The sequence below is a fragment of the Calliphora vicina genome, chromosome 2, assembly GCF_958450345.1.
Source record: "Calliphora vicina chromosome 2, idCalVici1.1, whole genome shotgun sequence".
Lineage (NCBI taxonomy): Eukaryota > Metazoa > Arthropoda > Insecta > Diptera > Calliphoridae > Calliphora > Calliphora vicina.
This window is the reverse complement of record NC_088781.1, coordinates 11,813,025-11,828,649: the sequence shown is the minus strand read 5'-3', so window position 1 is coordinate 11,828,649 and position 15,625 is coordinate 11,813,025. Positions and strand designations below refer to the sequence as shown.

At 26.5% G+C, this 15,625-nt stretch overlaps 1 protein-coding gene across 14 annotated transcripts in view; it reads right to left on the bottom strand.

The window, feature by feature from the left end:
- Positions 1 to 15,625, bottom strand: part of Msp300 (Muscle-specific protein 300 kDa) — a 204,422-nt gene that overhangs the window by 150,611 nt on the left and 38,186 nt on the right. For all 14 annotated transcript variants that reach the window (XM_065499429.1, XM_065499430.1, XM_065499435.1 and 11 more), the window contains exon 2: positions 2,150 to 2,211. In XM_065499429.1, the coding sequence (XP_065355501.1) occupies positions 2,150 to 2,211 (62 nt within the window). The remainder of the gene's footprint in view (positions 1 to 2,149; positions 2,212 to 15,625) is intronic.

Below are 15,625 nucleotides of genomic sequence, written 5' to 3'. Positions count from 1 at the left end.
TATAATTGCTGGATAGGGCTTTCATTAGATATGCACATTGCCTATGTACATAACTTAGTAAAAAAAATTTGACACATTGTCGGTCCAATTTTCTAAGACACTCGTTCGAAAGGATTTTGAAATGCCATTCAGTTGATATCCATATCATAACTAAATAATCGAGATATAGTGAAAAAATAGATCCATAAATTGGGAAAAAACAGAACCGGGGCAATACATGATATATTAATGTATCAATCAAGTTTATGTTGGGCTTCAGAAAGACGGAGATAGCGATCTCGACTCCACTACTTTATGGGTTCGAAAATTAAAAATGTGAAAATTACAAACGGAATGACACTCATGGTTAAGCCTATAAAAAAGCAGGTGTATGACTTAAAAATGCGTAATTTTGAAGGGTACATATCAGCCATTATACTCACTTAGTTATTTTTTGTTTTTTTGCTTCGAAAATGTTGAATTTTGCGCCAACAAAGCGTCATATGATTTAAGTTTTGCTTTACTTCTTTAATTTGAAAAAAAGTAATGGTGATTTTGACCCGGAAGACAAAAAGGCCTGTCATAAAAATGTGAAGACCATGAATTGGAGGCATTACTCCATGAATATTGTTGTAAAACTCAACAAGAGCTTCTAAAATCATTGGGAGCTACTGAGGCAGCAATTTCAAAATGTTTGGGAGCAGCAGGTTTCATTCAAAAGCAGAAACATATGATTCCATATGAATAAAAGAAAATCATTTTTGCACGGAATCATGATAACCAGAAGCGTAAGAGATCGCATGTGAAGCCCGGCCAATCCGACGAATCGACACCAAAGCCAAATATCTCTGCTCTGTATTTGATGGGAGCAATAGGGTTCTATCTGTTATGAGCTGCTGAAAACTGACAAGACCATCACAGGGAACCTGTACCGAACGCAACTGATTCGTTTTAAGCTAGCATTGGCAGAAAAACTCAGACATGAAACCATAATATTTTATCATGACAAAGATCGGCCACATTTTGCAATACCTGTTAAAAAGTATTTAGAATGAAGAGGTTGGGAAGTTTTTCACCAGCATTTTTAGTCCAGACCGTACTATTTGGATGCAGAACGCTCTCTCTGGGATACGCTTGACTTTGAACTGAGTATCCGATATTGGTTGATTCGTTCTTGGCCTCAAAAGATAAGGAATTCTTTTGGCCCGAAATCCATATGATGCTAAAAAGATGGGAAAAGGTCATAGCTAACACGTTTTAAAATAAAAGCTAAACATTTGAAAAAATCCCGCATTTTTAAGTCATATCCAATAATTAAATATCAAATATTTATATGAAGTTCATTAAAACACTTTTAGTTAAAATAACTTTGTAAATAAAAATTTAATATAGGTTTGATCTGTGATCACTTGCATATATTTCTGAACAGAAAATTGTTTTTATAATATGGAAAGTTTAGAAGGAGTACAAAACGGCGATCGATCATATTTCTGTAAAAAATCGATTTTTTAATGATCTTCATATGAAAAATCGATTATTTAACTGAAATATGAGCGATCGCAGTTTGAACTCATTTTACAAATTGGATGACGATTAAAGATTATTTAAAGTTTTCATATTATTAAAACAATTTTCTGTTCTGAAATATGAGTTTACATATTGGATGACGATTAAAGATTTTCTAAAGTTCTCATATAAAATAAAAACAAATTTATGTACAGAGTGATCAGTGATCACTGAACAAAAAAATGTTTTTTAACATGAGAACTTTAGAAAAACTTTAATCGTCCACCAATTTGTAAAATGAGTTCAAACTGCGATCGCTCATATTTTTGTTAAAAAATCGATTTTTCATATGAAGATCATTAAAAATCGACTTTTTAAAAGAAATATTAGCGATCGCAGTTTAAAAAAAATATGAGTGATCACAGATCAACATCATAATTCTAATGAAAATACGATCCTTTATATGATTTGTATGTATGCACTTCCTTTGCTGTTTACAATTTATTAATAATTTCAGCCACACCGAAATTGCAGTTATTCTTAAAGCGAAATAATCCATGTTAGCTATTTAATGGATTCGATCAATAACCAAACTTAATGATCACATTTTAACTCCACTGAGGATAAAAATTGTGATCTTTTAGTATTGAATTTATTTACTTACCTTCAAGAGGTATGAATTAATCCAATTCGTGAATGTTTTCTTTTGAACACGTTCTTGCTCCTCTGTAAAGATAAAAGAAAAAATACGCAAAATTAATCAAATGAAATAAGATATTACAAAATATGAATAAATTACTTAAAATAATGCTCAACTTTTAAAATAATTCGAAATTTTTTTTTTTTGAACCAAAACCAAATTCCTGTGTGTAAACTACTAATGGAGGAGGGCCGCCGTTGTGGGTTTATGTCTAATTAAAATACTAAAACAACAATTACACAACTTTTCTTTCAAACAATTTGCCAATTAAATGTAAACTTTATAAAAACAAAAACTAACGAAAAAAATAAACTAAAACATACAAACAAACAAAAAAAAACATTGAAAAGTTTATTAGGAGGGACCTAAAAATAATGCTGCCGATTAATAACCCTAATTTCAACCAACTAAACAATAGATTTCCACTCCTAAGCGTTATAAAATACATACAAACTTTCTAGTTCTTAAAATAAATACTACTTACTGTTCTAATTACTCAGAAGTAATCTAGTAATGGCTAGTTTATAATCTCTAATTTTGGAATGCGTTCGAATAGTGTTGTAGTTTCGGCTTATAATGCCAATGCTTTAATAGTAAAACCTCATTTTGACTCAACCCTAATATATAACAATATGTAGACACTAGTATCTGATGTGTTAAATGTTGATGAAGTGAAGAATACGTTAACAACAATAATCTATGAACGTGTATTAAAGCCAACTACAAACATAAATATTATTACATTTACATAATTATTTTTTTGTTGTTAATAATTATGTGCGTTTAAATGTTTATAAGGTTTGTAATTATACTTATTCGTACTCGTAATTGTTGTAATAAACAAAACAAAATAACAAAAAAAAAATAAAACATTGGTAAACCTAATAGCGGAACCACCAGAATAAATTATGGTTCTGTTCTATGGTTTGTTCAAATAGCAAAGAAATGCTTGCTAGCTTGATGTGTCTTACATATTTTTAATTGTTGAAATAAATTTGTTGTTGCCTTTAAATGTTAAAGAGGACGCAACACACGTCACTCGTTTTGTTGATTTTGAAAAATAAAAAAATTAAAAAAAAACTTGAACATAAACGTTTTACCTCATATTGATCATAAACATTGAATGAATGAAAATCTCTCGCCTCACACTAAATGGGCAAATTTCCAAAAACCAAGATTTTTTGTTAATAAAACAACAATAAAGAAAATAATAATTTATGCACACAGATGTTTTTAGACACCCCCGAAAAATGGAAAGTAAAAAAAAACAATGAAATATTCGAATTTCTGAATGATCACAAGTATTTTTGACAAAACTTCCAACTTTTATATGAAGATCAGTCAATTGAGAAAATAAAGTGCATATGTAACGTTCATATTATTTCGTTTAATCTGAAATATCAGCTTGATCTACGATCAATCGTATTTCTGACATAAAACCTATGTTTTTTATATGAAGATCATGATAAATCTTTAATTTGTTTTAAAGTTTAAATAACCGTTTAAGCGAGGATCATTTGTGATCCTTCGTAATACTGATCAAAAGTCGATATGAAATAATTCATTATGCAATTAACAGAGAAAAGGAGTGTTATCCATTTATAAGCATAATCAGCCTGTTCTATTCAAATATTTAAATTAAGATCATTAACACACTTTAATGATTAAAGAGAAAAGTAACTCGATGTGTCATCACACATAATTCTGATCAAAAATGCATATGAAAATCTTAAATCATCCATAACTGTGTATACGGTTTTCTAATATGACAAACTTAAAAAATCTTTAATCGCTATTTGTAAAAGGGTCCATATGAAGATCATTAAAAATGTTTAAACAGTAATAGCATCTTGATCTGTGATCAATAGTATTTCTGACTAAAAACCTATGTTTTTATATGAAGATCATAATAGATCTTTAATTTTTTTTAAATTTTAAAGCGAGGATCATCCGTGATTTTTCGTAATACTGATCGAAAGCCGGTAGTTATGTGAAATAATTCATTAGGCGTTTAATACAGAAAATATGTTTTATCCATTTATACTTTGACTAAATATCGAATATTTAAATTAAGATCATTAAAACTCTTTAATGATTAATAACTTTGTAAATAAGCATTTAATAGAGAAAAGTAAAAGTGATCACACATAATTCTGATCAAAAATGTATATGAAAATCTTAAATCATGCATAACTTTGTAAAATGTTCGAATTGCGGCCGCTTATATTTCTGTCAAAAAATCGATTTTTCATATGAAGATCATTCAAAATGTTTAAAAGTCAAGAACTTTGTAAATAATCGTTAATCGAGAAATGTAACTCAATCGGTGATCACTCATAATTCTGATCAAAAACATATGTTTTATATGGAAATTCGATGATAACTTTTAAATAAGCTCTTAAATGAAAAAAAGAGTTTGATTTGTGATAAAAAAAAGTTGAGTTTTTAATATGAGAATTTTTAGAAAATCTTTAAGTGGCAACTTATTTGTAAAAGTAATTCAAACTGTGATCGTTTATATATCTGTATATGTTTTATATTAAGAAAAAACACTTTGTAAATAATCGTTTAATGGAGAAAAGAGGTCACAAGTAAAGCCAACTTTTATATAAAAACCATTAATCTTTTAATTGAGACAAAATGTTTATTCTATGATCAATCATATTTCCGACAAATAATCGGTTTTCTAATATGAGAAGCTTAGAAAATCATTGATTGTCAACAAATTTGTAAAAGAAGTTCGAACTGTAATCGATTTTTCACATGAAGATCGTTAAAAAACAGTTAAGCTTCAACTAATTCGTAAATAAACGTTTGATCTTCTTTGTCGAGAAAAGGAAGTCGATCTGTGATCACTCAATTTTCTGAGCAAAAAATACGTTTTCAAATGTGAGTAACTAAAAAAATCGTTTTTTCATTGAAGATCATTAAAAATCTTTGGTCGCAATCATTTAACCGATCTGTTATATGAAAATCTTAAATCGTACATAACTTCGTAAATTTAATGAAAATTCTAAATTTTTAATCAAATTCTAAATTTTTAATAAAAATTCTAAATTTTTAATGAAAATTCTAAATCATAATATTAATAGGCAAGTCGATTTCTTTAGACCCCTTTTACGCCCACATTATACATTCAATTTGGGCAAGAAATATAAAATTTTAAAGGGATTTATTCACAGAAGTGCAGAATATATATTTTATTGAAATCGGTTCAGTTTTTTAGGAGTTATAAGCGTTTAAAGATGTTACTAACACATATGCAAAAACGTGTACATGTGAACCTTAAGCTAAAAAGTAAACAAAGCAATGTGTGATTGTCCCATTTGTTGTTGTAAATAAATAAGAGAAACAATTAAACAGTATTGATTTCGCTCTGTTTTAAGTGAGAGTTGTTATAGAAAACAAAGAAGAAGACTTTAGTAATTTAAATTCGCTTTAATAAATATATTTTTAAGGTGTTTTTTTTTATTTTCAACTCCCACATGCATAAACAATATTTAAATTTATCAAAGGTTTATAAAACAAAATTTCCATTCAAAATTGTTTTTATAAACCTTTGACAAATTTAAAAATTGTTTGTGCATATTGGGGTACATAAGAAAATACTTTTATTTTATAATATGGGCAGAACTATAATTGTGACGATTTTCAAACTTCATACGAATCAATTTCTTATCACTGCATGAAGTTTAATCAAAAATGGGACGGTTCGGAACAATAGTACAAAGTAAATTGTTATTTCTAAATATTTTGCGAACTATAATTGCAAGATTTCTAAAATTTTATCTAAATAGCTTTCTTTATGATTTTGCATAGTTTCACTGAAAATTTTCGGGATTGGAATAGTGGGCGTGGCACACCCAATACAAAGTAAATATTTAATTTCGAATATCTGGAGAACTATAATTATAAAAGTGTTTAAACTTTTTACGAATTAATTTCTTATTACGGAGTTAAGTTGAATATAGACGGAATTAGATTAGAGGGCGTAGCATCTCCCATACAGAGTAAATATTGATTTCGAATATCTGGGGAACCAAAATAGGAGGGGTCGGAAAAGGAGGTCACCTCCCATACAATGTAATAATTGCAAGGTTCTTCAAACTTTGTCCGCATAGCTCTCTTATCAATTTACATAAAATGATCGGGATTGCATTAGTGGTCGTGGCACAAAGTAAATAATTAATTTTGAATATCTGGAGAACTATAAAAGTATTTAAACTCTGTATCAATAAATTTATTACCATTCTACCATAGCTAAAAACGAATTTATTCCTGATCGCTGTTTGAAGTTTAGCTAAGCATGATCGGCTTAGTAGGAATGACCCCTCCCTTATAAAGGAAAGTTAAAGTAAAGCTTGATATTTACATAAAAGGTTAAAAAATGGGTGGGATCAGAGCAGTGGGATCAAGCGAACTGTAATTGAGAGATCCACAATATTTTGTATATGTTATTTACCATTGTACGTAGTAATGTTTTATCAGAAATCCATTCATATTTTTTTAGATTTTACTAGGGTAGGGGTAGCGAAGTGCACCGGGTTATGCTAGTTTTTAATGAAAATTCTAAATTTTTAATGAAAATTCTATATTTTTAATGAAAATTCTAAATTTTTAATGAAAATTCTAAATTTTTAATGAAAATTCTAAATTTTTAATGAAATTCTAAATTTTTAATGAAAATTTGCAATTTTTATTAAATTCGAAATTCAATGAAAGTTTGAAATTTTAATGAAAATTTGAAATTTTAATGAAAATTTGAAATTTTAATGAAAATTAGAAATTTTAATGAAAATTTCAATTTTAATGAAAATTAGAAATTTTGATGAAAATTTAAATTTTAATGTAAATTTAAATTTTAATGTAAATTTTAATTTTAATGAAAATTTCAATTTTAATGAAAATTTCAATTTTAATAAAAATTTCAATTTTAATGAAAATTTCCATTTTAATGAAAATTTCCATTTTAATGAAAATTTCGATTTTAATGAAAATTTCAATTTTAATGAAAATTTCAATTTTAATGAAAATTTCAATTTTAATGAAAATTTAAATTTTAATGAAAATTTAAATTTTAATGGAATTTTCAATTTTAATGGAATTTTCAATTTTAATGAAATTTTCAATTTTAATGAAATTTTCAATTTTAATGAAATTTTCAATTTTAATGAAAATTTCGATTTTAATGAAAATTTCAATTTTAATGAAAATTTCAATTTTAATGAAAATTTCAATTTTAATGAAAATTTCAATTTTAATGAAAATTTCAATTTTAATGAAAATTTCAATTTTAATGAAAATTTCAATTTTAATGAAAATTTCAATTTTAATGAAAATTAGAAATTTTAATGAAAATTTAAATTTTAATGAAAATTTCAATTTTAATGAAAATTAGAAATTTTAATGAAAATTTGAAATTTTAATGAAAATTTGAAATTTTAATGAAAATTTCAATTTTAATGAAAATTTCAATTTTAATGAAAATTTAAATTTTAATGAAAATTTCCATTTTAATGAAAATTTCCATTTTAATGAAAATTTCCATTTTAATGAAAATTTCCATTTTAATGAAAATTTAAATTTTAATGAAAATTTCAATTTAATGAAATTTAATGAAAATTTCTAATTTTCATTAAAATTTGAAATTTTAATGAAAATTTCCATTTTAAGAAAATTTCCATTAAAATTTCAAATTTTAATGAAAATTAGAAATTTTAATGAACAAATTTTAATGTTGACAATCAAATTTTTGTAGAAAATTCAGATTTTTTTTGTGGTAAAATGAGATTTTTCGTTTTCTTCGGATTATTTCTCAAATTGAGAAATAAAACACCCCCTTTGTGGTTATCAAATAAATCAAAACAAAGTTTTGATATTGTTTTCAAATCATTCACATTTGTAACTAATCATAAATATAATATTGTTGATAAATACCTTGCTGATGAATAAAAAAATTGTAACAAATGTGAATCAATTGTAAGAATACCAATCAATGATTTTGTAATCAATTCTTGATCTATAAATATCTTGGATTTTGAACAGATCTTAACAGTATTAATTAGATATTACTATTTATTTATAAGCTTATTTTATTACAAATCTCATTCCCAAGTTTTGCATTTATCTTAAATAATTTCCTTATTATTTAAGAGATTAAGATCGATAATAGTTTGTGATACACATAATAAATTGATTGAATGTATTTAGTTTAATCGGTTTTTATTGCTTTACAATTTATTTTATATCTTATCAACTTATTTACAGTCAATTAAAATCAGTTTGAATACAAATTCTGAGATTTTTTCCTTTTGTTTCGAAATTGTTCTCAAAAGTTGTTTGCTTCTTTCTATATTAGTTTCTTTTTTATTTCGAAACTCTTTATGGTGCATACATACATTTTTATTTATTTTTAAGTAATTTCCAGAACATCTTAATTCCAGAATATTTTTTTTATTTTTGTTTTCATACAAACAAGTTTATTTTTAAAATAAAAAGATTTGTATGGCACACGCATTTCTTTTAAAGTTGTATGATAATAAATTTTCTATTAAATATGAGTGGGTTGAAGAAAATGTGTGTGTGGGGGGGATTTTATTCTTAAAACTGTGTGTTGCCAGAATTTCCCTTCCAAAAATGTATTGAAAACGATTTTTATATAAATTAATATTTAATGTTTCGGAACATTAAGAAATATTGAGATTATCTATTAAAATATATCATCGAAATCATGTTCAAAGATTTATATTTTTTTTCTCTTTCACACTTCATTAATTTCCTTTGATCTGGCATCATTCAATTCAATACTAAATAGTATTCACATTCACTAAATTATTTTTTGTTCAGTTTGGCAAACGTATTCGCATGTTCGAAATAATATATGAAAATGTACGTAGTTTTTTTTAGTGGGCGAATTTATTTTGTTATTTATTATCTTCATTATGATCATAAGCAGCATCAAATCATCATTATCCTTAATATGTTTAAACTAAGTATGTTTATCTACATATCTATAGCTTCATTTAGTTAAACATAAATAATATTTTATTTTATGTTCATTAAATTTGAACTGAACATATGTTAAACATTTTTTATTCGATCATTGTTGTCTTCACAAAAAAATGTGTGTGCGAAAAAAAAGCGAAATTTCGAATTTAGCCTTGTGTAGGGTCAATGAGTGTTTAATGTTTTTCTTCTTTAAATATAAAGTGAGGTGCTTAATCTTTTTTGAAATTTCTCAAAATCGAAAGAAAAAAAAATCAAAATAACATTGTGCTAGTTTTAAGTAAAAATGTCAAGTACAAAATTTATTTTAATTTATGAAAATTTTGTTTTATACCTGTCATTAGTACTCAAATAGTTTTATGCTAATAAAATCATTGGCAAATATACCACATTAATATTTTCTTTTCGCAAAAAAAAAAAAATAAATAAGAAAAACGACAACTGATCTAAAACTGTCAACTGTGTTAATGGCATTAATGTTTTTGCTTTTCAAAACCTTGAACCAATTTTCGAAGCAAGAGACAGACAATTATGTCTAAAGCATCAACAATAATTTTACTTAATTGTTTAACTGCAAAAAAATGTTTTTGAACGTAATATGAGGAGAAATTTTGTAGCTAATAACCTTGAAAACAAACGATCTTTAAAAATGAATAGGAAAGTTCATATATATAGATGACAGCACATGGTAATAAAAACGAAACAGGAAGTTTTTCTAAAGCCTTTTGGGAAAAGGTTTCCCGATGATCTGGCCTAAGCAACCACTGAAATGCGCATAGGAACTAGCTTATCCCCCAACAATAAATTTCAGTGAATTTATCAATTATTGGGAATTCAGCACACTAATTCTTAACAAAAAAGGAACCGTAACGGTTATAAGTGTTATCAAAAAAGTTAATTTATAGCAGTTATTTGTGACTTTAAAAATAAAAATCCATCTAAAACAGTTGCTATTCAACGTAAAAATTAAGGCTAGCACGAAACTATTAAAAAAAGCCGTCATAAAAAAACTCATTCGAGGAGTTTTATTTTGCCCGTCTGAAAAAAAGCTCATTTGAGGAGTTTTATTTTTCCCGTCATAAAATAAAAGCAATTTGAGGAGTTTTATTTTTCCCGTCATAAAATAAAACTCATTTTATGTAAATTGACACCTAAAGCTTGCCGCTGGTCAGATCATTACAATTTGTAAAGCCCCTTGCATTAAAAGCCCCCGTCATTAAAATAAAATCAAGTGGGATTTCAATTTGTTATTGTAGAAAATAAACGAAAAGAGTTTTTATTTCTGACGGAAAAAATAAAACTCCCAAAATTACTTTTATTTTATGAGGGAAAAAATAGAACTCCTAAAATGAGATTTTTTTCTGACGGGCAAAATAAAACTCTTCAAATGAGTTTTTTTATGGCGGCTATTTAAAACTTTCTTTTTAAGAGTTTCATGCGAACTTTTATGTTTACGTGGAAAAATAACTGTTTTAAATGGATTTGTGCAAAATAAAACTCCTCAAATGAGTTATTTTTTTATTACGGCTATTTAAAACTCTTTTTTTAAGAGTTTCATACTGTTTGTTAACTGTGTAGTTGAAATCATTTTTTTAACGATTCTATTGGTATAACAGTATATGTCTACGTTGACTCAAACATAGAGAGTTTTTGATTTCCAATTTTTCAAAGTTCAAAAAAGGTTCATTAAACCAACAATACTGATGTGAATTGACAGCTAAAGCATTTATGTAAATTGACACCTAAAACTTGCCGCTGGTCAGATCATTACAATTTTTAAAGCCCCTTGCATTAAAAACCACCGTTATTAAAATAAAATCAAGTGGGATTTTAATTTATTATTGTAGAAAATAAACGAAAAGATGACGGAAAAAATAATACTCCCAAAATGAGTTTTTTTTCTGACGGGCAAAATAAAACTCTTCAAATGAGTCTATTTAAAATTCTCTTTTTAAAAGTTTCATGCGAACTTTTATGTTTACGTTGAATAATAACTGTTTTAAATGGATTTGTGCAAAATAAAACTCCTCCAATGAATAATTTTTATTACGGCTATTTAAAACTCTTTTTTTAAGAGTTTCATGCGAAATCATTTTTTTAACGATTCTATTGGTATATAACAGTATTTTTCAAGGTTCAAAAAAGGCTAGGAAGCATTGCATTAAACCAACCATACTGATGTGAATAATACATTTATGGAGATGAGTTAAAACAATGTAAATATGTTATTTTCACCTTTAATTTCACCAATATTCAATTATTTTGCCATAGAGTTTTTGTCCAAGCTTTTCAAGAACTGGTTAGAAATATTTACTGAAGGCAATCATGATCTAAACAAAATATGCAAACTTATAATCGATCATTGCCATCAATGTCAGTTATTAAAACGACCCTGATTTCCGCTCGATTGCACAAATCGAGCTAGTACTGTATTACTTAGATAAGAACTTTTAAATATATGCAAACATAGTTAGTTAGTAGTTAATGTAAACAGAATTCGCTATTGCTAAGTGATTTTTAAATGTATTGCATACATATTAACTTGTGTCAATATTTGTTTAAAATTTATTAGATTTACTTTTTAACATACACTAGATATATTTATGACGTAAGTCAACTTAATGAGACCTGATGAAACTGATATTTTTTAAAAGCTTTACTATTTTGTATTAGGGACTAAATAAAATTTGTTAAAAAGTTTATCTTTAGCTTAAATTTTATGGAAATAAAGTAACACTATTTATGGAAAATGTATAAAATTTGAATAAGTATTTGGTTAATTTTTAATTCATGGAATAGAATTATTGTTGTTTTGATTAAGAGCACATTTTAATAAAATGATTTTATAGATCTTATTTCTTAGGGTCACACATGACAAATATTTGACGAAAAAGACGTAACCACTAAATTAAATACATTTGAAGTGATTTATTTATTTCAAAAATGTATTTTACTTAGGATGAATCAAAACAAAAAATGTTGTTTTATTTTATTTGATGCTGTTAGATCTTACAAAACATTTGTAAGAGTAAACACGTCAAACAAATTTGTGTTAAAAAAGTGGTTACGCTTTTTTGAGCAAATATTTGCCATGTGTGAACCTACCCAGCAAAAAAAGTGAGGAAGAAGATGCAGAATTTTCACAACAAATAGCATGCTTGATGTACTTCCAATTTTGGTGAAAAAGCTATGAATTTTACATTAGCTTGTCATTGGAGGGATGTTGTTCATTTTTGACAACTTTTTACTTAATAAATTCGATGCTTTCGATGCGATTAAATTTCGATTTTAAGGTGTTATTTTAATGTAGGTAGTGGATACCTATATTTTTTGGCATCTTGGATGGAAATATAAATAATAGAAAAAAAGTGATGTAATTGAGCATTTATGAATTGATTTTAATGTAGTTATAAAATTTATGAAACAATGGTTGATTAATTTTAATGATTAAAAAATGTAAAAATTGTTTGTATACCAATTTTTACAGGTTTTAATAAATTTTATAAAATTCAAAAAATGTAGGAAACAATTACATCAACGAAATATTTATAATTCAGTGTCAAATACCCATATTTAAAATCACATCTTCAGAGGTAGAAAAGATTCATTTGCAACTTTAGATGTGATTAAAATGTCATATGTAAAGATGCACTTCCATTATTTTTTGCTGGGTACCTTTAGTAAGTTTGGTTGGTTAAAAACAGTGTTCGGCACTCATAGCCACCAGGGACCGAAAGCGATCGCGTATTCAAATGTACACAATACGAATATGAACGAAACTTTAAAATTATCAAATTGTAGCTTGTATATTAAAAACACAAGCAGAAAATTCTTTTTATACAACATTTTAATACATTAAATAATGAGGCATATTTTGTTTGTACCAATTTAGAATAGTTTAATTATATTTCATCTAATCTGATATATAACAATAGTGTATTATTTATTGTTGTACATTAGACTTTGCTATTTTCATCTTTTCCCCTTCATTCTTTAAAGGGGTAGGGTGTATTCATATAGTAATATATGGGGCGGGGAGGGAGTGTTTCAACTATGTCTGCGAAACTACCTGCTTTTTGTACCTGCAACCACAAATGAGTTCATTCAAGCATGCGGTTTTATGTTTGCCATTACGAATCTTTTTTTTTCAAAATATTTAAATGTAGTGTAGTTTTTTTTTGTTTAATCTTTAGTTTACATACTTTAGCTGCAAATAAGTAGCATGTTTATATGTATTTATTTTTTTCACTAGTAGTATTTTTTTATTTACTTATTTTGTTGTGTTTGTTCACTCAATAATTCACTTGAGCATAAACAATAAAAAAGACATTCAGGCAAACCTCATTAATCAGGCTGATGAACGGTGAACAGTGGAGCTGGATGTTAAAATAAAAAATTATGGAACTAAAGTCAACTGATGAAATAATTAGTTTAAAACTGTGATCAGCATAAAGAGAACATGAAGCATGGATTTTAATAACCTGTTATGCAGTTTATATCTCTGTTTTAAATGGACCAGGAATTGCAATAAATAAATTTTGATAATTCTTATGAATTTGACGTTTAGTAATTGTACTTTTTTTAAAATTTTTACCACTGAAGACATACTAAATTTCTATTGAATTCTTCATCTGCTAGCAATTATACAAATACAAGTGCTCTCGAAACTTCTGTATACACATCTAGTTTAAATAAAATCTGATTTAGGCAGTTTGGTCAAATTGAAAAGATTTGACTGTCGAAGTGAATTATCGCTTCGACTTGTAATATTGCAAATCAGGGTTTTTGAATTAGTTATGTATAAAACTAATAGTTTTGAAATAATGAATTCTAATTTAATTATGGACATGCGTTTTGAGCAATATATCAAAATCAGTAAGAGTGCTAGATTCGAATTATACTTTAAAATACAAATTTTAAATATTTTTACGAAAACAAAATTAAAAAAAAAATTTCAAAATTTTTTTTTTATTTAATAGGGAAAATTTTTTTTATTTTTTTTTTAATTTAAAAAAAATTAATTTTATTAGTGAAAAAAAAAAATTTTTTGTTGAAAAAAAAAATTGGAGTAAAAAATATTTTTCCCTATTTTGACCTATTGTAGGTCCGATCTACTTTGGCATTATATACGCCATTACAAAGGTCTTTGAAATATCTATTATTGGATATCCATATTGTCTATATTAATACTTAGTAATTCCGATATAGATAAAAAATCTCAGCCATTTGTGGACCGATTGTCTCGGGAGATTTCCCGATATTTTCTAAGATATTTGGGGGCTACGGAAAGTTGATTTCAACATACAGACGGACATAGCTATATCAACTCCGCTATCTACAACGATCCAGAATATATATACTTTATGGGGTCGCAAATAAAAAAAATGGAAAAATTACAAACGGTGAAGCGTATAAAAAATCATTTCTGAATTCCCAATCCGTTTGCAGTTCATGTAACGATATATTTATCATGGAGATGCAATTATAACCATAATAGATTTCACTTTCTTTTGACTAAGTAGGACTAAAAATTATTTAGTACTTTTCATCTTTTCAGTACAATTAGCTAAGCTATCAAATTTGAATAGAGGATGCCACAGTAAACCGATTTCAAAACTTCAGATCTAAAAGAACGTCTTTGTTTCTCGTATTCAATCAATCCTTTCCTTGCTATTCATATAATTGATTGGCATTCATTATGAATTAGTGAAGGTGCTAAGTATAATTATGATAAGACAATAAAATATGAACTTTTTTTAGTTTCAAGTTAAACTTCCTAAGCCATAGAGGAAATATAAGTCATTCGACATGGTTTTTATTCTTAACTAGTTGACAGCCCCGGCTTCGCCCGGTAGCATTTACTAATGCTGGTTCTTCAAGTTTCTCCAACCCACATACACCTGCCTGTTCTTATTTATTAGCAAATAAAATATCTAAATTTGTACTGCATACTTTAGGGAGCTTTTTTATTACAGTTGACTGGACTCAAAAAAAAAGCCGAGTTTTACCCGGAATTTTTTTGATTTTTTTTCTTTACAAACCATCTCCTGAAAATTTCGAATCGAATAAAAAAAAATCTGCCAAATAATCATGGCTATTCTTTTTTTTTTTATTAATTCTTCATTTACATAACCGAGCCCTTAAGCGCCTTATATAGTTAATAAAACCTACTAGCTATATATAAAAACTACAATTAAAATAATATAATACAAAATAAGATTTCGAAAATTATATAATTAAGGTTAAAAAAATCACTTGCAAACATTTATAATTAGAAATGCTGAGAAAATTTGATACTATTGTTGTAATTATGCTTGTAAATATGCAGGAATAACCCTGAATTTGTTTATTTTAAATTTAAATGATGAAATTTTTATTTGAAGCAATATATTTAACCCACATAGATTCATAATTGATTTCAAATTGTGGGAATTT